Source organism: Pseudopodoces humilis, chromosome 1 (genome assembly GCF_049639895.1).
Source record: "Pseudopodoces humilis isolate 2021_Gansu_Grassland_sample_001 chromosome 1, ASM4963989v1, whole genome shotgun sequence".
NCBI classification, from domain to species: Eukaryota; Metazoa; Chordata; class Aves; order Passeriformes; family Paridae; genus Pseudopodoces; species Pseudopodoces humilis.
The window spans coordinates 37,831,169-37,855,211 of record NC_142200.1 but is presented as its reverse complement, the minus strand read 5'-3'; the positions used below and the strand labels follow the sequence as shown (position 1 = coordinate 37,855,211).

Below are 24,043 nucleotides of genomic sequence, written 5' to 3'. Positions count from 1 at the left end.
TCAGGCAAGCAAATACATTTTAGCTTAAATAAGCAAGTGCTGGACAGTTCAATCTTCACTTGAAAGTGTGCTGTGATTCTATGGAATATACTTTGAATTCAAACTAACACCATCTGGAGCAGTCATTGTGCTGTTTAGGCTCTGGAGGGACATATGATAGTTGGTGATTAAAAGGAAAGTGTTCATGTGTAAGCAAAATAAATGCCATCATGTTATTGAGAAGTGAAAATTAGGAAAAATTCAAATAGATTTACTTAGCATTGTTTATTCTGTGGTTTTTCTGTGAGGAAAAAGAGGAAATCTAGAAAAATGCTGTAAATACGTTCAAAATTTATTAATCAAATCTGTTTCACAATGATTGGTTAAAAAAAAAGGACCAATTCCCTCTGTATTTTTAGTTCTATCAGAGGATTTTATTGTCAGGAAAGATGGCTTTTCTGCCTTTCTTACTATTGTGAAGCAGTATTTTTCAGAGAAATTGTCCTTGCTTCCAAGCACAAGCCTGTCCCATTTGTGCTAAGAATGGTGACAACCAACTTTGTACACACTTTTCCTTTTTCTGGGTCACCTAATCTTTCCTTGGTTCCTTTTTTCAGGATGGGAAAAGTTAAGCTGTGGACCAGCACTCAGCTAGACATTTATCAGGCTTATGGGAACAGTTTTTGCTTAAATGGAATGGTTACATTTTTGCCATAATAACCCCCTGCAGCATTACAGGCTGGGGACGGTGTGGCTGGACAGTGCCCAGGCAGAAAGGGACCTGGGGGTGCTGGTGACAGTAGCTGAACATGAGCCAGCAGTGTGTCCTGGTGGCCAAGAAGGCCAATGGCCCCTGGCTTGTATCAGGAATAGTGTGGCCAGCAGGAGCAGGGAGGGCATTTTTTCCCTGTACTCAGCACTGGTGAGGCCATACCTGGAGTGCTGTGTCCAGTTCTGGGCCTCTCAGTTTGGGAAGGATGTTGAGACACTGGAGCTCATCCAGAAGAGGCAACGAGACTGGTGAAGGGCTTGGAACACAAACCCTGTGAGGAATGACTGGGGGAGCTGGAGTTGTTGAGCCTGGAGAAAAGGAAACTCAGAGGTGACCTTATCACGCTCAGAAACTCCCTGAAAAGTGAGTGTAGTCAGGTGGGGGTTGCTCTCTTTCTCCTGACAGCAGCTGACAGAATGAGAGGACACAGTCTTAAGCTGTGCCAAGGGAAATATGGGTTGGATGTTAGGAAAAAGTTTTTTACAGCAAGAGTGATAAAGTACTGGAATTGTCTGCCCAGGGAGGTGGTGGAGTCACCATCCCTGGATGCGTTTAAACAAAGATGGATGTGGCACTCAGTGCCATGGCTTAGTTGAGATGTTAGAGCTGGGTTGGACTCAATGATCTTGAAGGTCTTTTCCAATCTTGTGATTCTGTGACAAGAATTATACAAAAGCTTCAAAGAAGATTACCAGTGACTAAACTGTCTCTGAGACAATTTTAAAGCTGCACATGAAAAATACTAAAGATAATTTTCTAACAAGAAAGCAAAGAAACCTGAAGCAAAAAGCTGGAAACATAAACATAGGACAAAAAGAAGGCTCGTGCGCATAAGAATTAAACATGCACAATCTTTTGCATGTTTAATTCTTTTGCATGCAGTACCACCTGATGTTAAATGCTTATTTTAAATATTTTCCCAGAAAGATGGCATTTCCTATTAATAGGAATAGTTCAAGAGCAACACAATGCTGCAAGTGTAGCATTATCAAATTCTTCTAATGGCAGCCTTCTGCACTTCCCTTTCAGATGTTTTATCAGGTTATGTTAAGGAGGATCTGAATGCATCTGTGTTGCAATAGTATTGAAGGAGTTATTTTTAAAGGTATTTTGTGTGTGGTGGAGTACAAACCACTAAAACTAGTTTTCATCATCAACATCACTAGAAATGATGCCATCTCCAAGATGGAAACACCTTTCATTTTCAGAGCACGCGTGACAAAAATTTATTCCAACAGTGCTATTATGTGTGGTTGAAATAATTTAAGTTTTCCATTGTGACATGCACCACGATTCTCAAATTATGGAGGTTGTTCCTTATGTAGGAATTCTGTGTGTTGCCTCTGCTGATTTATAACAAAGTTGTTCCTTATATAAAAGAAGTGGCATTTGTTTTTCTTATTCTTGCTTTAGTTATTGCAGTGGCTTCTGACTTTTGTGTAGAAGTATGTTCCTTCCTTGGAAAGCAGATTGTAAAAATGCAAATGGAAAGAAATAATTAATTAGAAAGTCATTGTAAAACCTTTGCAAAACAGGAAATCAGCTACTGTGAAATTATACATTAAAGAATTATGTATATTAAATAAACACTGCCAGTTTACCAGGTGGTAAACAGATGAGTATAAGGCAAGCGGAGTCCTATGTAACATGGCTTAAATATTGAACAGGAACAATTTCCTTCTAATTTCCGTTCCTGCATGGTCCCACAAAGTGGTCTCTCATCTCCTGCTTTTTCAGACATGGTTAGAATCATGGGTCTTCTCTTAATTTCTGTGGGGACTCTCAGATTTGCCAGTTTAGCAGTCGAGGCACTGATAGTCCTTCAGCTTCCAGGGAAATCCAAGCTATAGATAATGAAGGGCTTTAGACAACAAAGTAAACATCAGGTCTAGACTGACTTCCTATGTTTAATTTATTTGCTGTCACACTCTAAGTAGCTTTCAAAGATCTTTTCAGGACTATCACACTCTCTGTCTTCTTTTCCTGTTCTGTAGGAGTATCAAATTCTTTATTTCCTGTTACCTCCTAGCATACCATCCCAGGCAGACAGACAACACTCTTGAGGCCAGCTCTACTCAAACCCATTCAGTTGCACAAAAGAAATTATCTTTAAGTGTGCAAATGCACTCAAAAGTGGCAACTACTGTACGGTAAAAATGGTAACTATTAATATTTCATTTGTTAACTACATTTCTGAGAAGGAAGTAGTGGAGGAAGCAACAGAGCAACTGCTAGAATGCCCCTCCCACCAACACACAGCACTTGATCAATGAACACTGCAGAAGAGTGGACTTTATGAAAGCATTATGAAATTTATGAAAGCATTGAGCAATGCCTCGTGACTCTTTAAATCACTGCTGCCTCAGGCACTGCTGCCAGCTGAGATTAGTTAATGAAGGGGAAGGCCACCTTACCTTTAACTTGGCTTCAGCAACAGTTCTGTGCAATGGTAGAAGGCAATTAGAGTTGTATTAATTATTTTTTAAAATACATATTCTTTATCAGCAGTCTGTAGCATCCTGAAGAATCTGAAGCATTGAACAGAGGCATTGTCTTGATTGCAGAAAGAAACTAGAAAAATCCATAATAGTAAACAATGTAGAATTTTGATCTGTTGATAACTGGGCTCTCTGGATTGATTCAGATCTTTCTTCCTCATGAAATTATATGAAATACTGAAAATCATGAGGCAATGTAGAAAGTAATAACATTTCTCTAGGTTTAAAATTAAAGAGATGGAAATTAGTTTTCTCGTTACCATGAAAAATTGTATAAGCATGAAGCCTCCTTTTCCCAGGACAGGTAGTTATGAATGACAGGGACAGTACACTTATACAGAGTTCATGCAGCTTTCACTATTTTTTGTGTTTCTCAGGGTACAAGTAAGGTCAAAGACAAAGGTAGTGACAGAGAAAAAGGGAATTTCCTGACTTCCAGCTCCAAATCTATCCCTCTTCAGTTGTCCCATAACCTGTGGAAACTGTGAACTAAACATCTTTCCAGAGAGAGGCTGAGAAAATACAAGTTACTCATGAAAAAGACTTCAAATATTGCAGGATTTGGAAATACATTTTTCATTTTAATGTACGAAACTAGCCTCAAATTAGCTTTGAGTATTCTTAGAGTGTCTTCTATAATAACCATCCTTCTGAAATAATAGAGGGTGATCAGGCCATTAGAAAGACAGAGATTTTAATGGGAATGTTTTCAAATTTAATGGAGCGATGCCAGTTCAGGTGATAAAGCAGAAAAGGCTATCAGAATTTCTGGGAAAGTCCAGTTGTTTCTATGATTTGCTGCGAGTTGCATCTCAGTGTCTCTGGAATTTTATTACGTGCTTAGTATATAAATGAAGAACTTGAGCATCTATGAAAAACTCTAATAATGACTTACAGGGAACACATAATGAGTTTGGATGGAAACATTGAACTCTGAAGTAAAAGAGGTACTAAGTAATGTAAAAGAATTAAATTAATGAGAAATCAAAGTTACGTATCATTGCCTCTAAGGTTTATTCAAAGATTTAGATTATAAAGTGACCCAGAATAATTCAAATGTTTCTTTCTCAAAATGCTTATAGTTTGAATATGATTAATGTTCTTCATAATATACTCAGTACTACAACTTCCTTTATATGAAAAATGTGCTCTGAAGAGCTATCCTGTACCAGTGGGCATAAAGCAAGAGCAAGAAACTGACATCCCAGATTATCTCACTATTTGTACAGCAACACGGGCCTTTCTTCATCAGTTTTGCAGAGAACAAGGAGTGAGAAAAAAAGAGAAAAAATTAAGATAAACTGTATTCCAGTCTCATTTGCAGCTTCTGTATTAACAGAATTTCTTCTGTAAAAATGTTTTTGTCATGGAGGAATTACAAATAAGATGAAAGCCTCAAAGAAAGATGATACACGATTCTCAGGAGTTGTTGATAACTCTGAGATACTTCTTAAGTGGCATACTATATTTCAAAATATGAAGATAATTTTCTATTAAAAAACAGGAACACCATCCAAGTGCATCTTCTGAGCTTTAATAGGAAGGTTTTGGCTTAGAGTTTTAGAATTGTATTACTGGATCTATCACATTTCTGCACAAGACAGAGAAGCTAATCCCCACCAAACACCACCAAGAACAACCAGACCCAAACCCTGAAACTGTTTTCTTGGTATTTTCATGGAAAAGAGCGAGTTATCAGTAATCCTGATTTTTAGGATTGATAAGAAGATCTAGCAGATCACTGTGAGACTTAGAAAGTATAAGCTTTACAAATTCCTTCTTGAGACAAGCAGATTAGCCTGAAAAGAATATGGAGCCAAAAGCACCCTTGGCTGAGGTTGCAGCAATACAGAATAAGGTTTTGCAGGGTGGTTGTGCAAAACTGGTGAAATATAGTTTAGAAAATAGGGTATTATTTCCTTTACATTGTTAACCTAAGCATGTCCTGCCTAGCCTATATGGTCAGTGAACTTACAACTGCAGATGTAGTTGGTAAAGTTGATATATTTTAGTTAAAAAAAAATGAAAACAAGAAAGGCATCCTGAAAAGTGAACCCTTACACTGAGCTCCTTGCCTGCAAATATTTCATCCTGAAACCTTTAACATTTAAATGATGGACAGTCCACCATATATTAATATCACTAGCATGTGACACTACTTCAGGTATGAGTCTCGTTTCACAAATCATTCTTAAATACGTTTTTCTCACTTCATGAGCACGTTCTTAAGCTCTGCAGCACCAGCAATTATGCATTAAGATGTTCAGGCCCACAATATAGTCACAAACATAATGTCATGTCAATTTACATTGACTCTTGTAATCATATTTAAAAATGATCATAGATCTAGAGCCAAATTGTAACATTCATGCAGAACAACGGAGTCCCAATACTCAGCATATTTGCCTGCAATTGAGAAAATGATTGGTATTTGCAGGAAGCAATTTAGACTTTGCTGTCTCATTAATAAGAAGAAAATAATATTTGATTACTCATCACCTAGAGAGTTTTAAACAATGTAAATCAATAAACCTTACTTTCCAAAGAGCCAAACTTCAGATAGCTTTTTCCTTCTCTCAGAGAAAAGTTTCCCTGTAATATCTACTGGTACATGAAATAATTTATTGAATGCATAATTTGGAAACAGGGTTTTCAGTAGTGTGTACTCTCATAACTATGTGTACCTGGGAGCTTTTAAGTATGAGTTTAGTTAAGTACAATTGAATTATGATGGCAAACGTGGTCAGTAGATGACTGTTAAATGTTCTCTGTAATTCCTTAGGGTTTTATAAACTAGGCTTTGTAGATTCACTATTCTTCTGTGTAGTTTATTTATTTGTTTTTAAATTTAGCCAATTATGAACATTTTATGTTAGTGTTTTCTGAAAATTTACATGAGGATTGATTTTTATAATTAAGTACCAGCACATATTTTGTGTAACTAATCTTCAAACTTCTGCTATTGAGGACATTTTTTGTTCTTTAGGACATTTAGGTTATAATTTCATTTGAAGACAGTTGAAGAACACGTGTGTGACTTCTCTTCTACTGCAAGGAGAATTTCACTGTAATTTCTAAAAATACATGAGGTATTCCTCCTGTCTTCGTTATCCCATGCTTTACAACAGAATTGTGTTCCACACTAACAGGATACCTCATTGAAGTTTCAGTCTGAAAACAGTACAGTCCATGCAAAGTTGTTACTTGGTCACTCAATACCTAATTAATATTAAATTTTAGCGATTTTTCAAAAGTTTCTCAGAAAATTGCCAATAAAGACTTAAAAGACAGAAGAATTCAATGGCATGCTGACCAATGTAAAATAGCATAAATGAAGTAATTTATTTGTCAAGGAATGAATATGATTTAAAATGATTTTTTACTGAAAATGTTCAATTAGATGGCACTTGAGGTCTTCAGAATACTTTTTGTTTCAATCCTTTTTTTTCTGACCGAAGGCTTCTTCCATGCTCTCAGGGAACTTAATGTAAGACTCGAGGAATAACACTATTTTTCTAGGAATGAATCTGATGAGACAAACATTGAATTAGTCTATTTTTCTTGTTTTTTAGAAAAAGGTACTCTATAAATATAAAGATATGAAAAAAACCATTATATGTGCTCAATACTTTTAATATCTGGCAGTAACACATTTGGCACTTCAGTGTTATAAATCAGGAAAACAAATGACAGACCAAGACCTTTTGTAAAAGCCCAGTCTGCAGTGGTGGCAGGGACTGGAAGCAGACAGTGCTAGACCAGGCATTGCTCCCAGTGTACCATCTCAGGAAAATTTTTGAACTTTCTATACCCAACTGCATCTTAAAATATTTCTTAGAGACAGAAGAGGCCAGAGTTTTTCATCTAGATTATTAAAAAAAATCAAACCCACTGTTTCTTTAAAATTGGGTACATATAACTGGATTGACTGCAGGAATATTAACTAAAGGACTGTTTCAACTAAACTTTCCTGCTGATTTTACAGGCATATGGCAAAGGAAAGAAGGTAATGCTAGAAGACAAATCACGTGCTTACATTCTGAGACCAAGTAAGTATACAGCTGGAGGCATGATCAGATTAAATTTTTCCTTTTTAATTGCATCCACAATCCTGCTGGCTGCATACTCTGGATCATAAACAGGAAGCAAACAGGGTTTTCTGTAAAATAAGAAAAATGGGTTATGGAATTATAAAACTTTACTTTTGAGATAAATACACATACATAATGAGATAATTTATGCATTTTCTCCCTTCCCTTCAAGTAGTCTTGAAGAGGAATCTCCAAACCTTTTAGTTCCTTCTATCATCAAAATAAATTGAAAACACTTTGATGATGTTGTGAATTGAATGACTTTTTTGTAAGCTGACCACGATGAAGTTGATGCCCACACTGATTGCAGCTTTGGAAACTTCCAAGCTTAGCCATACTATGTGCTGTTCTATGCATCATTGCTCTCCAGCAGTCCTTTTCTGCTGTAAAAGCTGAGGTGACAGCTCAATAAATAGACCAGGACCAGGTTTGTCACCAGCCAGGAGAAGGGCTCTGCTCTGCATACATGCGCTTCTGCACAGTGATGAATGGTGCAAGCAGGAGCAGAGCACTGAGAAACCCAAGATCACTGGGACTGCGCTCCTGCAATGGCTCATTCAGTGCTTGCAGCCTCTCCCATCACTGCAGCCACAGGGCCACCCAGCAGATACCATCACCACAGCTGTTCTCACTCAGAGGTACAGCACCTGCCAGTACAGACAGTGGGGCACAGTTAATTACAGTACAGACAGTGGGGCACAGGTCATGGGTATCCTGACAGCCATAACTGTAATTACACTGCCAAAATTACTTGGGGCGGAGAACATCAGCACTCTCCTGACAAATAAGGTTCCCTTAACCCTTAAATACTGCTGAGTATCCCCTTGCTGTTCCTTGACTGCGAGGTTATTACACAGTTCTTGTTATTGACTGTATGCAAGACTTGGATTTCTTTATGTCAAAAGACTGTTCTCTGTGCCAATAGGGCAAAAACACTGAATTGAAAATCAAATCAATCAACAAAAAACTGAATATTATATACCAGGTGAGTGGCAATTATTTTTTATATATGGAATAGTACAAATCTAAGCTTTACTTACGCGCTTTTGAAGCCTTTGCTTAACCTAGTACTAATAAAATAAGGACAAATGATTGTGGTTTTAATGCCACATTTTCCTTCATGATACAGTTCTGAATTTATGGCTTCCATCATTCCAACGACTGCACTCTTACTTGCACAATAATCTAGAAAGTGGAGAAAAAATAAATATCCAAAATTTTAAAAGCACAGTAAAATCTATGTACAGAACTGAATTCTTTGTAATACAATTTAAGCCACAATATTATTTAGTTCTATCATTGGCAGTATTATAATTAGTATTTAAAGCATATTGGTGATCCTAACTCTGGAGATTAATGGCTCTTCCCATGAATGATGCACAGTTGCCTAAGGAGAAAATGAATCCTTTTCAGAGGAGGTTATTTTTTTTCTGTGCACTATATAGGCAAATGAGCTTATTCAGCATTTTCTGTACATTTCCAGATACAGTTATTGTCTGATGAATGTATGGAACACCATCCTTGGAGATAATCAAAACTGGGCCTGTTTTAATCTGGGGATATGGAGCAAGGGGCCTTCAGAGATTGCTTCCCACACAAATTATTCTACAGTTTTCCAGTTGTTAGAAACTAATTTAATACAGTGCCTTACATGTAATTTCCTAAAACTTTTTCGAATGTGTGTGAAAATAGTTGTTAGATACAATGAAACCAAATTTTGCTAAAACACTCCAAAGACAATAGGCATCAGAAGTAGTTTGCTACTCTTCAGGAGTTCACTCTTAGTGAAAGATGGAACCATGCAGCCTAAAAATATATATCTAGGGTGTAAGAGGTTATAAAGCATGGATGGGAAGGCCCACTCCCATAAGCTTTACAGTATATAATGAAAGCTGAATATGACTTATATTATCAATACCAAATATTGATAATATCAAGGTAATATATCAAGGTAATATAGTATATAATAATATATCAAGGTAACCCCCAGGTAACAGGTGTCAAATAAACACTACAGTAACACCATCAATCAGCAAAAGAAACAGGAGATCCTTATTACACTGAAGTTCAAGTTCTCATAGGTGACCTCAGAGATACCATCAACATGTAAGAGAGGCTTGAGGAGAGACAGGGCAGCAGACCCAGACTGATGAAATAGGCTAGACTAGCAGATTGCTCTCCTGAGGGAAACAGCTGAGAATACTGAACTTTAAATAGCTTAAACCACACTTCATTCAATTTTATTAAAAATTCTGCCAAAATGCCTTCTGCACTTGAAAAAGCGTATTCCAACAGAATGTGTAGCTCCAGTTATAACCCTTGTGTGTCTCAGGAAACAGAAAAAGCTGTCATGAGAAAGCATTTGGCAACTTGTATACAGGGCTCCCTCCCACTGCACGTGTACGAGCTGAATTGTCCTTCTGATGTGGAGAAAAGAGAGTCTGTAACCAGACAGTAAAATCTGCAGGGAGCTCGCTGTGCCTCTCAGGCACGCGACACTGTCACCCTCCGGTACACCCTCACCTTTGGGTTCTTGTCAGTACAAGCTGCTGAAGCCAAGCATTTTTGAGGTGTCCAAGAAAAGTGGTTAGTGTGTAGACCTGATTTGTAATGGCAGTTGACAATAATTACCTGACAACCTGTAGAATCCCATTAATCCAGCTGCACTGGATGTGCTAACCAGGTGTCCACGGTTACAGGCCACCATGGCTGGAAGAAAGGCCTTGCAAGTCTAAAAGGATATAAATATATTTATTTAAAAATCCCCTTTATAAATAGGCATAACAAAATTGTTTCATTCCAAAATTTGGCAATACAACCTGACTTGCTTTATGGTTCTTCAACATACAAGAAGCCCAAATGACATTTAATCTCTGTCACAATTTTTAAATGAGAGACAATATTTCCTTGAATGAAGAAGGATCATTCAGACAGAATCCTTTGTCTGAAGATCTAACAGCATTAAAACCATCCTATTAAAAACGGCAAAGTTTGTATTTTCTTTTCTTTCCTGGTTCCTCACAATTTGTCTATTGCTAAAGGTTTGGTACACAAGAGGGAGCTAGAAGTCAACACATTAAAGAGAGTTCAGCTGTCTGTGGGCCCTTTTTGTTACAAGCCGAACTGCCTGACAATTCCAGCACTCCAGGACCCCACTGTGGGTTATACTAACTGGGAAGAATGTTAGTGTTTTACAAAGGGGGAGATAAGAAAAAGAGACAAGAACAGTAACAATTTTTTTTCAATAGCTGAGGAATCCTATTACACTCCAGATGTGAGTGCCTAGTGCATCACTATCCTCCTGCCCTGGGTTTCTTCAGACCTGTCAGGGGGAACACCTCTCCCAGTCTGTTTTCCTCAAGTATGTGGAAGAATGATGTAGTGTGGCTAGGGAATACTAAGAGAACTTCTATTCTTCAGTGATTTTCCATTGAGTACTGCCTTTTAACAAAGGAGTTGCAGTGCTCTATTTTTCCCCGATGCAGGCTGTTCACTCAGGCATATTAACAATAAGTGCAAAGAGGGGACAATAGTAACACTCTCTCACAAAAATAACCCCTCCTAAATCTACTGAGACCTCAAATAACTGCAAATTCCTTCAGAGGTAGAAAAAACCCAAAATAAATTCTTACTAGCTAGATTAGTTTTCTATGTACTTCTATCAGATGGTGACCAGGAATGAAAGCACAGCCTGAAGACCAACATGTGCAGCATAAAATCACGCAATCATTTAGGCTGGAAGAGACCTTTAAAATCATTGAGTCCAACTCTAAATGTAACACTTCAAAGTCTTCCAGTTAACCATGGTTGTGTCTCCCTGAATGCTTCAAGTCTCTTAGGCAAAGGCTTCAGATGCCAGGAAACATCAGGAGCAGGGAAGTCACATGCCATCATGTCAGCACTCCCTTCAACCACAGCTGTTACAGGTAGGGCAGATTTCCTGATACAGCTGCACAAACTTCGATTTACCAGAGTGCCCAGGCAGGTTCATGTTAACACTATTGAGACATACTGGGGAGACTGTCTCCAATCACAGGATGATAATGAAAACATATTTCTCCAATCAAGGTCCTTCACATACCTATTCCAAGATGAGTTTTTAAGGTAAATGCCACCATTGTGGTTTTCACACCTAAATACTTGTCTGTACCTTTTGGTCACTCAGGAGTAAAAAACCCACAAAAACTTTACCCAGACTTGAGAAAAGAAGTTGATTCTGAGTGTCTTTTCAAATTCTTCATCTGTAAACTCACAGAACTTTTTCCCGATCATTATGCCAACATTGTTGATTAGAATAGTAACATCCCCAACTTCTTTTCTAACCTGAATTAAAGGAAAAAAAAAAAAGAGAAACAGAAAGCTTTAGAAGGTATCCTTGCCTCTTGTGCTTCATTTATGAAAATGTTTAATAATATTTGCAATAATCAATATTTATGAAAATGTAAGTATGCAAGAACTGTTGTATTGCATCAGATCAAAGGTCCATCTAAGCCGCTCAGCCCTTGTCTCATGGTGGAAAGCAATGAAAAAAGGAACTGGCCTCTAAGGTCTCCCACATACTCAACTTTTCACATGCTGCAATATACCCCTCTTTTGAGGGGTATAAAATATCTATATCATCGTTTTTAATATATCCCAGTGATTCTCCCCCCTTCCCTCCTCCCCAAGTTTCTGTAATTGCTCCCTGAACTCCAGAATACTTTCGACTTCCACAAAAAACCAAAGGTAAACATTATGCAGCTTTAGTGTGCACCATGAGCACAATTTAACTGCAATCAGAACATTTCCAGTCCCCAATTTTTGGTATTGTGAGAACCTGCATTCCTCTGCTAAGCCTGCTCAACCCCCTTTCCATATAACTTCTACTGAACTGGAAAGAATTCAGCTCAGATAAATGGGGGATACAAATCCTCTGAGCACAATAGCATCTACCATAAAATACACAGATAAAATCATCATTAGCTCCATTTGGGTTTGTTTTCAAAAGATTTTGTGCCATGATTTGATTTATATCAAAGCAGATGGCCAAGATTTACTTATAGTATGAAGAATCAGTCTCAGATTTCTCTGCTAAAGGTGGATGATTATCTGGGGTCTCAAAATTATATTATGACTACAAAAACATTAAAATTCCACATGTGCTGCTGTCTGGCAATTTGGAAACAGGTGATCGGATCTGGTGCCTCAATATCTGACCTTCCTTTGGCTCTCTCAGGGAACCTTAGCATACAGTGAAGATTTGTTTGATATTTCTCCAGCTGTGTCAGGCTTAGGCCTTCTCATTGACAAGCAGGGCTCAGATACTTGCACCTTTCCACCTGCATAAATGAATGCAAATCTAGACGCTGTTCAGTATGGCAGGAATGCTCAATTCTTCCTTTGAGGAACACATCTGTACTTTCTCTCCCTACTCTTTTAACTGCTGTGTCAGTCCATATGATGATCCTCTTTTTAACATGACACCTTATCTTCACCAACAGCAGCATTTTATTTTCCATGGCATCAGTTGTCCTGTTTACTCACTACTACAAAATATGTGTGAAGCTTGGTTTCTATTTAGAAAAAAGTCAAGCTGATTATTCTACATTATGTATTTTTTAGGTGTTTGCTAATTCTTCTGTGAACATAATTTATACTAGTTTTCTGTAAGACAGGTTCATAGTGTGTTTGTGTCCTCTCAAGTGCTCTTTAGGACTGGCATATTTACTATGCTTTGTTCCTTGATCATCTTTTATAGCAAAACACACATTCTGCATTTCTAGCCCACCAGATCCATGTCCTTCAGAATTCCCAGGTGGACACTGCTTGTACCTGAAAATTAGTTGTTCATTTTACCAGTTTGCTCTAAAACCTCTTCTTTAGAGACTTCAATGGACTCTTTTGTTTCCTAAAAACAAAACTTACATTATGGGAAAATACTTATGCTTTTTTGGCAGTGAGTATACCGAATAAAACAATTTGTTTTCTCTTCTGTGTCCAACCTCAAGACTTTTCATATTGCCAATCAGAAATTTGCAGGTTTCTATGAGTAGAGGAGGCTCAGAGTTGAAAAACTCTTCATCTAAGAAAATTTCTGTCTCTGTCAGGACCGAACAATACATGCAAATATCTGTGAATATGTTGTTAACATTAATTTGACACCTTAACAGCAATTTTAAAATTTTGAACTGCTCTTTAAGGTGCTGTTGGCAGGTCAGTTTGTGCACTTCAGAATAGTGTTTGCAGATTTGTGCACAGCAAATTCCACAGGCTGAAGTCCTGTGCCTGATTTGGTTAATGTGTTTGGAGATCAAAAATTACTGGGGGCACAAAACAAACTTTTTGAGACTCTGCTGAAATAAGAGCAAACAAATAATTTCAAAATGTTTTTTTATTTTTTCTCTACAGTGTGATTGAGCTGTGGCCCATGTACTACTTGCAAGTATGTGTAGAAGAAACCCTTGCTGATTTGCAAGCATGAGAATTGCAGCTCCAAATACTTACAGACGCTGAATCCAACTTACCTTTTAGAAGTACTTTTCCTCAAGAACATTTCTTGAGGAAAAAAGGCGTTTCAAACTTTCATAACCTTGCTCAGAAAGACTTAATCTGATTTGGTTAAAATAAAAAACAACAACCACAAAACAAAGAGGCAAGCCCACCCATGTCCCCACCTTTCCACCTAGAACTCATTGAAAATCAATGTCATATTTCAAGTCTATTCTGAAACAATCTATCAACACTCATATCATAAAATAATTTAGCTAATTTCTCTGATTATGCCTTCAGACACAGAATGTCAAAGATGTGACGTGAGAGTCATGTATGTAAGCACATACATTGAGAATCTGAGAATTTAACAGAAGTTTACAGTTGGATGAAGTTGCAGTGGATAACTGGATTATAAGTGAAGTTCAACTGGGAAGCATTTTCAGACAGTTGAAGGAAAAGTAAAAATTAATTATGTTAATTTAGTATCCAATTTCTGAATAATAATAATAATAATAATAATAATAATAATAATAATAATAATAATGATGATGATGATGATGTAATGGTTTACAAAGTGAGTCAGCACAGCAGAAGAATTCTATTGAAAATGGAGCTCTTCTTTACCTTATTTTCCGCCTGTATTGATCAAAAAAGGATCATCAGTTTGACTGGAGACCAGCCACATCCTAATGACACATCTGAAAACATTACATCCTGCATCACCCTTAGAGAGCTACAGTTTCCTAAACAAATAGGCAAAGGAAATAATCCTCCTTTTACAATATCCACTGATTGTTCTTTTATTTTTAAATAATTTATTGATATCTTAAAGAAATTATAAAGCCTAAATAGGTTAATATATGGAGATAATCTCTGCTGCATGTTTTACCATACTCTTAATCCAAACACTCCCATCTCACAGTGAAGAGTAGAAATGGATAAATCTCAACAGACCTGATTAAAACCAGTTACTTTGTTGCAACCATAGTTTAAATTCCATCTAGAAACTATTCAAAAGGAGAAAGACATTGTTCTACATGATTATTTCCCTCCATGAAATAGTATGATTTCTAAAAAAAACAATAAATTCAATAGGATATTCTATCAAAAAGAAGCAAAAATACACATCTTACTTTGTCTGCCTGTTCATAGACATCCTCCCTACTGCTGCAGTCACAGTGGTAGGTGAACACCCGGTTGGCTCCATTTTGTTGGGCTAATCTGCTTGTTTCTTTGTTGCCTTCATCATCGATGTCCCAAAGAACCAAGGTTACTCCCAAGGGAGCCAATTTTAAGGCAACCCGCTTTCCAATTCCATTTGCAGAGCCAGTAATAAGTACTATTTCACCAGCAAAACATTTTTTGCGTAGAGGAGATATAGAGAACATGTTCTCCATAAGTAAAAAAAAATAAAATTTCACATACTGTAGTAACTTCCGGATGCATCTGAAGTTGAACATGGTTTCTTGTGTCCAAGCACCACTCTTCTGTTGTGCAAACCCAGAAACACAACACGTTACAGGAGTGGGATACTGACTGAAGAAAAGGAGAGGTTGACCTTCAAACAGCAAGTTCTTTTGCAGTGTTCTGTGCAGGTACAAAATATTAAATTATTAATTAATTATTAAATTATTAAATTAATTATTAAATATTTGTTTTGTGGAAGCTGCCTTACTAGTGGGATTAAAGCAAATGTCTTCCTCTAGATCCTACGGACCTGTTTCATCCCGAGTTCCTCAGCTTCCATCTCTGTTTTTAAAAACATTTTAGTAACATACATTTTAGGCAGGTAGAGCACTTTGTTTTCACAGCCAGCTGATGCTAGCTGAACAAAAAAAGTACTGAACACACTGGTGCGGTATTAACCTTAGGAAGGAAGGTGTCCTCCTTAGCTGGCAACGCGACCTGTTTGGGCAGCCGGGCAATGGGAACGCTCCCACACCGCGCGTATTTTCCAGAGCCGTGCGGCCGAAATCACACCACGCATTCCCATTTGCCAGCAACTGACCAGCCACAGGGAAAAGCCTGTGAAAACTTACGAGCCTTGGTTTTCATTCTGCATTAGGCAGCAACACTCCCTTTACAGTGTTTGGGACGGGACAGGAGAAGGCTCAGCAGAAGAAGCTCCCGCGCCGTCCCGGCGGATCGGATCGGACTGGACCGTCCCGGTCCCGTCCCGTCCCGTCCCGTACCCCCGCGGCTGCGGCCCCTTGGCCCCAGCAATCTTCGCTCTCCCTGCGCCCTGTCCCCCCGCACTCACCGCCGGCTCCCGAGTGTCCCGCACGCCTGCCCGCCTGGCCCAGGCTGGCCCGGCCCTGCCCGGCCCGCCCCGGGGCTCGGCTCCGTGCGGGGGCGGCCCGGGGCGGTGCGGGGTGCGGGCCCGGGCAGGCGGCGCTTCCCGGCTGGGCGGGTGCGGGATGGCGCTGCGGCACAGGGTGCCAAGCCTGGCTGGCTTCCCGAGGGCACCTGTAGGGCGGCAGCTCCCTCTACCACGCCGGGACATCCCGCTGCTCCTGCTGCTGCCACGTCGGGGGCCCTCCCGTGCCCGGCCGGCCCGGCCAGCGGGGTAGCACCGCCGGCTCCATCCCGCCTGGCCGCTCCATCCCAGCCGGCCCAGGGCTCGGACAGCAAGTGCTCTCTCCTCCCTCTGCTGCTACTTCGCTGGAGCTACGAAGTTAAACACTTCCTAATTCATATAGTAAATTACTGTTGTCCAGCTTGCCGGGCTGGGAGCAAAAAGGTAGATGATGATTGTAAGCGTGCCCCCTAAATCAGTGAATCCCCTGATTATCATTTCACACCTTTAAAATTACTTTTGTGAGTCCTCAGTTTCCCATACATGCGTTATCCAACTCTAAAACTGCAGTCCTACACCACTGTACTATAAATATTTTTGAATAAAAAGCCACACACATATTTAGGTCCGTAAGAATGTGCTTCTCCTGTGACACCAGCTCATCTCAATCACCATGAAGTCTTCCACACACTGTTTATGTAAAAAGGCAATGAAGAGAACGCTACTTATTTGGTGTACTTTGCGTTTCAAATGAGTTACATTAGAGGTCTTGTTTATTGGCAAGTCATAAAAGGAAAAAAAACCGGAATAAATTCACAGTGTGCTCTGATATACACATTTGTATTATATACACCATCCAGACTACAGTTTATGGGGTTCATAAGATGTTTTTCTGTTGAGCTGAGATAAAATGATAGCTCACAAAATTTGATGTAATTTTCAGCAAGAAATACGGTGGGAAACTGTACACTGTCAGTGTAAAGATTTGTATGGAAGGGGTATGTTTCCATGCACAGTTAACTGTTGAATATTCTATTTTGGTGCCAGCAAAGGGGAAGCTGAAATACCCCCACTGAGGATGAAGGCAGATCTCAAAGCCTCAGTGAGCTGTGGCTCCAAACAAGATGCCAAGAAATGCAAAATAGGTGGGTAACCTAACTCCAAGTGTCCCATGCTGCAATCAGTAATTTCACAGCAAAAGCAGCAGATTATGGTGAGGGGAAACTGAAATTATTCAGAAATGAATTCCTGGTTATGAAACAAACCAGGGAAGATGCTTGTTTATTATGATGACGTTTTTAAGGTGGACAACATTGGTGAGGAATGGTGTTGCAACCAGAACTTTGTAAGCTGTAAGTTAACAGGTGGAGCCTGTTTCCAAAGCACGTGCTTATGCAAGTATGAAAACACATGACTTCCTGGTTCTTATGCTGAACTGACCTAAGGAGCAGCCAGCTACCATTCTATAAGTGATGAAAATTACAACAATGATTAATAATTTATATTAATTAAATTAGATACTATTTATATCTATTAAATTAGATGCTTCTTTGTGGTAGTGGAATGTTACACCTCATTGCTATCTTGAGGTAAAGAGTGGATGTGGAAAGTGACAAAGGTCTTGGGGAACAGAGTGAATTAGGATAGCTTGCATTTCACTCACTGCCAGCTAGATTTGATGATTCCTTTAGAGAACTGTTTAGCATTTTGAAATTAAGTATTTGTGTGGCTTTTTTCTCAGTTTTGTCCCAGTGTTTTAAAACATTGAATCTTGTTGGCAAACAGAAACTTATTCTCCTGACTGATGTATGCACTGTAACTGGTCTCTAGCCCCAAACTTACCTTTCTCTGCAATTAACTTTGAATTTGTACCAGAAGCTCCTTTTCCTAAGTGATAATAAGAACACATCAATTAAACTGTCCACATGTGACTGTGCTGAAAAGAAATAAAATCAAAATAACTGCTGCAGCTAGAGAAGCCACGGTAACAGTTCTGTGAGTGATATTTTTATTATTGACTTTCCAGTAACAAACCTTCACATGTCTGGCATTTGTTTTAATCATAAAAAAATCTATTAAACATAGGAAACAGGGAAGATGCACAAATAGATCAATCTAAAAGTTCATCACTAACAATATCAAAGCAGGGGTAACCACACAGCCAAGAATGCCTAAAAATGGCAGCTCACCAGCATGTTTATTCACCTCTGTACACTTGGTATGTACTCCATTTTATGAGAAATTAGGAGACATCATAAGAGGCTGCTGTGGTTTAACTCCAGACCTCAACCAAGCCCCATGCAGCTGTTTGATCTCTCCCCACCAGTGGGATCAGGGAGAGAACTGCAAGGGAAAAAAACTAGAAAACTCGTGAGATAAAGACAGTTTAATACGGAAAGCAAAAGCTGTGCACACCAGCAAAGCAAAAGAAGGAATTAATTCACTGCTTCCCATGGGCAGGCAGGTGTTAGCCACCTCCAGGAGAGCAGGGCTCCATCACGTGTAATGGTTACTCAGGAAAACAAATGCCATCACTCCTAAGGCCCCCTTCCTCCTTCTTCCCCCCACATTGTATACTGGACATGATTCCACATGGTCTGGAACATCTTCTTGGTCAGTTGGAGTCACCTGTCTTGGCTGTGTCTCCTCACAGCTTCCCATGCACTTGTGGCAGCAGGAGAAGCAGAGAAGGCCTCGGCTCTGTGTGAGTCCTGCTCAGCAACAACAAAAGCGTCTCTACATTATCAACCCTGTGTTCAGCACAAAACTCCAAAACTGAGCCCCAAATCAGCCACTGTGAAGAAAACTGCTCTAGCCAAAACCATCACAGAGGCATGTCAAATTAAGGCCATCAAGTCTACCAAGTCTACCACACAGGTATGTTAAAATAATTCACTATCCTTTTTTTAAGTGCATAAGAATCAGTCAAACACCCATGCTAAAATCTACCCATGCAGTGGGGGATTTGGCTGCAGTTTCCTCATGGTGTGTATCCTCTGGCATACTTGCAATTTTAAATGTGATAAAGTTGACAGTATCTCAGTATATGCATGTTTGATACATGAAATTGTCACAACTGCTAACAGCCATGCATGGTAATTGTAAGTATAATTAATTTTATTGGCCTTTTGATTGATGGTAAAGATTAGGGTTAGAGAATTACTCTTGTCCTCAAGCCAGCTGGACCTGTTGAATATTTCTGGTGGATTATACATTGACCAATACATTTTGTTACTAAAAATGAGAAGATGTTTACTTGCAAGATGCTGAGATGAATGGTATTGAAAGGTATTTTCGCTGTTGAGCTGCAATAGGTGCTTTAAATATATGTTATTAATTACTGGTAATTATTATTATCCCACAGCTTTTAATAAATGGTTACTGAGTATTTACCAATATATTAATAAGTCATTCCTGTATTATCAGCATGTAAAACTTAAAACTCCACTGCAAAAAAGAAAAAAATGGATTTAGTAGAATAGGATTGCTTTATTAAAATGCTTGATAAATAATTATCTTACTGGGCAGCTGAATTACTTAGGTTTGTAATTTTAAAACTTAATATAAACCATTCACATGTTGCAAACAGATGTGACAAACAAATTCTTCAGTAAGTACAGACAAATGATATTTTAACATTTTCTGACAAAAGTAATTTTTGCAGAGTGTTTAAATTATGTGGCAATATGCATTCATTAATTTGGAGGAACAAAAAACTCCCAAATATACATAATTCCTCAAAAGGTGAGCTGTTTAGCTCTGGCAAAGACTAGTGAGGAAAAAAGCCTTTCTCTAGGTCACTAGTATTTGTTGAAGTTAGTGAATTGATAGCATAAAAATAAAATGTCTGTTTATAAGGACGCAGAAAGAAGCATATAATGTCTGCCTGTGATAGTGAACGAAGTAATGTGATTGACTTTTAAGAGTAATCCAATACTGAATACAAGATGACAAGTAGGAATCCCTTACTACACAGTGCCTACGACAACCTTAACTCTCCAGTTTTAATAATTTTAATGGCAGGAAAAGCTCCAGTTGTTTCCTGTGTCAAAACATGCCTCTGATCCATAGAGGTCAAAGACATCAGCCTGACATCTCACCAGATAGATATGTCTTGTGTTAAATGAAATCAAAGTTATAGTCTTATTAATTCATCAGAAGGAAAAAAAAATCCTCAGCACAAATCTAACATATTCCTTGGATCTGTGCATATCCTTTCTAACAGATTTGGCCAAAACTCAGGACTACACTGGAGCACCCATTAAGCAATGCACTCTGCAGTGAACTTTTCATCCTACTTAAAGACGAAGCTGATCAGGGATATGCAGGAACTGGCTGTATATCCTGTAAATGAAGAAGAAAAGGAGTTCCAGCTCACAAAACTTGGATCTTGTATCCTGAATCAAAGCATGAGTTGCTTGCTTTCCAAGGAATAGTATGGAGCACTGAAGGCCTCCTTTCCTATGGTTGGATTTTTTATTTTTTTCCTTTTAATTGGCTCAATATACTTCATCACACAGCCAAACTAATTCAACCTCCACTGAAATAAAAATTAGTAGCTGCTGTATGAAATTGGTGTTGTAATACTGCTGAGGCATGATTCAGGGGATAACTATAGGCCATTGTAGCTATGGGAGGGTTTGTATCTACAGGCATGCTAGAACTTTCAAAACTGTAAAGAAAACTGGCTGACTCAGCCCTCTGAGGGCTACTGATACTCCAGGCTGGCAGCAATGAGATTAAAAAGAGGAGTGTCAGGCCAATTAAAAGGGACTTGAGGGTATTGGATCAAGTGGTTGATAGGGCAGGGGCACAGGTGGTCTTTTCCTCAATCCCTTTAGTGTCTGAGAAAAACAGTGATAGGAATAGGAGAGCTCACATTATCAACATGTGGCTCAAGGGTTGGTGTCATCAGCAGGATTTTGGGTTCTTTGATCATGGGGCAACTTTTATGGCACCTGGCCTGTTTGAACCAGATGGGCTCCATCTCTCTGTTAAGGGCAGCAGGTTTTTAGCTCATGAACTGGCAGAACTCATTGAGAGGGCTTTAAACTAGGTTTGAAGGGGGAAGGGGATGCACATGGGTTGTCTGGAAGCAGGCCCAAGGGTAGACAGCCTGAGTTAGGGGTGAGATCAGCAGCCCAGCTGGGGTGCATGTGTACCAATGCACACAGCATGGGTAACAAACAAGAGGAGCTGGAGGCCATGGTGCTACAGCAAAGCTGTGATGTAGTCACCATCACAGAAATGTGGTGGGATGATTCACATGGCTGGAGCACCACACTGGATGGCTGCAAGCTCTTCAGAAGAGACAGGAAAGGGGGAAGAAGTGGCGGGGTGGCCCTTTATATTAGGGAGGCTTTTGATGCTGTGGGCATTGAAACTAACAACTATGGGTAAGAATTAAGGGGAAGGCCAACAAGGCTGACATCCTACTGGGAGTCTGTTATCATCCACCCAACCAGGAAGAAGAGGTGGACAATTTATTCTATAAACAGCTGAAGAATGTTTAAGGATCATCAGCCCTTGCTCTTGTAGGCAACTTCCACCTGCCAGACATCTGTTGGGAACTTAATACAGCAGAAAAGAGACAGTCCAGGAAGTTCTTAGAGTGTGTGGAGGACAACTTTTTGTTTCAGCTGGTGGGTGAGCCCACCAGGGGAGGGACTATGTTAGATCTATTTTTTGCAAATAAAGATGGGCTGGTGGGAGATATGGTGGCCATAGACTGCTTGGGAGACAGAGATCATGAAATTATAGAATCTCAATATTTGGTGAAATGAGGAGGAACATCAATAAGTCTTCTACATTGGACTTCTGGAGAGCAGACTTTGGCCTATTTAGGACACTAATTCAGAGAGTTCCTTGGGAAGCAGCCCTTAAAAACAAAGGACTTCAGGAAAGGTGGACACGCTTCAAAACAGAGATCTTGAGTGGCACAGGAACAGACTGTGCCTAAAGACAAGTTGACGAGGCAAATGTCCAGCCTGGATGGGCAACAAGGTTTTGAAGGAACTTAGGAATAAAAAGAGGATGTATCATCTTTGCAAGGAGGGTTGGGTCTCTCAGGAAGTATTTAAGGGGGCTGCTAGAGCATGTAGGAAAACAATTAGGGATGCCAAAGCTCAGTTTGAACTTAAAATGGTGATTTCTAAAAAGGATAATAAAAATGTTTTTACAAATATATTAATGGTAAAAGGAAGGGTAAGACCAACCTTTGTTCTTTATTAGATGTGAGAGGGAACTTAATAACTGCAGATGAGGAGAAGGTAGAGGTGTTTAATGCCTTCTTTCCCCAGTTTTTAGTAGGAAGACTACTTGCCTTCAGGACAACTGTCCTTGTGGGTTGGTAGATGGTGTCAGGGAGCAGAATGGTTCCCCCATTACCAATGGGGACACAGTCAGAGAACTGCTGAGACACTTGGATGTTCATAAATCTATGGGACCAGATGGGATCCATCCCAGGGTGATGAGGGAGCTGGCAGATGAGTTTGTGAAGCCGCTCTCCATCATTTACCAACAGTCCTGGCTCACTGGTGAGGTTCCAGATGACTGGAAGCTGGCCAGTGTGACACCCATTCACAAAAAGGGTGGGAAGGAGGATCCTGGTAATTATAGACCAGTCAGCCTGACCTCAGTACCCGGTAAGTTAATGGAGCAGCTTATACTGAGTGCCATCACGCAGAACTTACAGGATGCCCAGGGTATCAGACCCAGCCAGCAGGGGATTAGGAGGGGTGAATTTTGTTTGACCAACCTGATCTCCTTTTATGACCAGGTGACCTGCCTGGTGGATGCAGGAAAAGCTGTGAATGTTGTGTACCTGAACTTCAGCAAGGCCTTTGACACAGTCTCCTACAGCATTCCCTGGAAAAGCTGCAGCCCATGGCTTGGACAGGAGCACTCTGTGCTGGGTTAGGAACTGGCTGGATGGCTGGGCCCAGAGAGTGGTGGTGAATGGTGCTGCATCCAGCTGGCAGCCAGCCACCAGTGGTGTCCCTCAGGGGTCTGTGCTGGGGCCAGTCCTGTTCAATATCTTTATTGATGACATGGATGAGTGTATTGAGTCCTTCATTAGTAAATTTGCAGATGACACTAAGCTGGGAGCGTGTGTTGATCTGTTGGAAGGTAGGAGGGCTCTGCAGAGAGACCTGGAATGGTTGGATGGATGGGCAAAGTCCAATAGGATGAAGTTTAGTAAGTCCAAGTGCCAAGTCCTGCATTTCGGCCATAACAACCCCCTGCAGTTCCACAGGCTGGAGACGGTGTGGCTGGACAGTCCCAGGCAGAAAGGGACCTGGGGGTACTGGTGACAGCTGACTGTGTGCCCTGGTGGCCAAGAAGGCCAATGCCATCCTGGCCTGTATCAGGAATAGTGTGGCCAGCAGGAGCAGGGAGGGCATTTTTTCCCTGTACTCAGGGTCATTTTTCACCCTGCACTGGTGAGGCTGCCCCTGGAGTGCTGTGTTCAGTTCTGGGCCCCTCAGTTTGGGAAGGATGTTGAGATACTTGAGTGCATCCAGAGGAGGCAACGAGACTGGTGAAGGGCTTGGAACACAAACCCTGTGAGGAATGACTGAGGGAGCTGGAGTTGTTGAGCCTGGAGAAAAGGAAACTCAGAGGTGACCTTATCACGCTCTGAAACTCCTTGAAAGGTGGGTGTAGGGAGGTGAGGGTTGGTCTCTTTCTCCTGGTGGCAGCTGACAGAACGAGAGGACACAGTCTTAAGCTGTGCCAAGGGAAATATGGGTTGGATGTTAGGAAAAAGTTTTTTTATGGCAAGAGTGATAAAGTACTGGAATTGTCTGCCCAGGGAGGTGGTGGAGTCACCATCTCTGGATGTGTTTAAACAAAGATGGATGTGGCACTCAGTGCCATGGCTTAGTTGAGATGTTAGAGCTGGGTTGGACTCGATCTTGAAGGTCTCTTCAAACCT

General features: G+C 40.0%; 1 protein-coding gene across 1 annotated transcript; it reads right to left on the bottom strand.

Annotated features, from left to right (window-relative positions):
• Window positions 1-6,571: 6,571 nt before the first annotated feature.
• SDR16C5 (short chain dehydrogenase/reductase family 16C member 5) lies at window positions 6,572-16,123 on the bottom strand. The gene is made up of 7 exons (XM_005517142.2): window positions 16,072-16,123; window positions 14,945-15,398; window positions 11,532-11,663; window positions 9,972-10,071; window positions 8,381-8,525; window positions 7,286-7,408; window positions 6,572-6,776 (listed from the first exon to the last, which is right to left on the bottom strand). Exons 2-7 carry the CDS (start codon window positions 15,269-15,271, stop codon window positions 6,683-6,685), a joined length of 921 nt encoding a protein of 306 aa, XP_005517199.2. The 5' UTR covers window positions 15,272-15,398; window positions 16,072-16,123; the 3' UTR covers window positions 6,572-6,682.
• Window positions 16,124-24,043: the final 7,920 nt, after the last annotated feature.

Bases quoted from the DNA above. Each gene is read 5' to 3' on its own strand.
- SDR16C5 (XM_005517142.2), bottom strand. From the start codon at position 15,271: ATGTTCAACTTCAGATGCATCCGGAAGTTACTACAGTATGTGAAATTT. The intron at 10,072-11,531 runs GTAAAGTTTTTG...ATATCCTTTTAG, and splicing joins ACTTCTTTTCTCAAGTCTGG to ACTTGCAAGGCCTTTCTTCC. The intron at 6,777-7,285 runs GTAAGCACGTGA...TTGTCTCATCAG, and splicing joins TACTTACTTGGTCTCAGAAT to ATTCATTCCTAGAAAAATAG.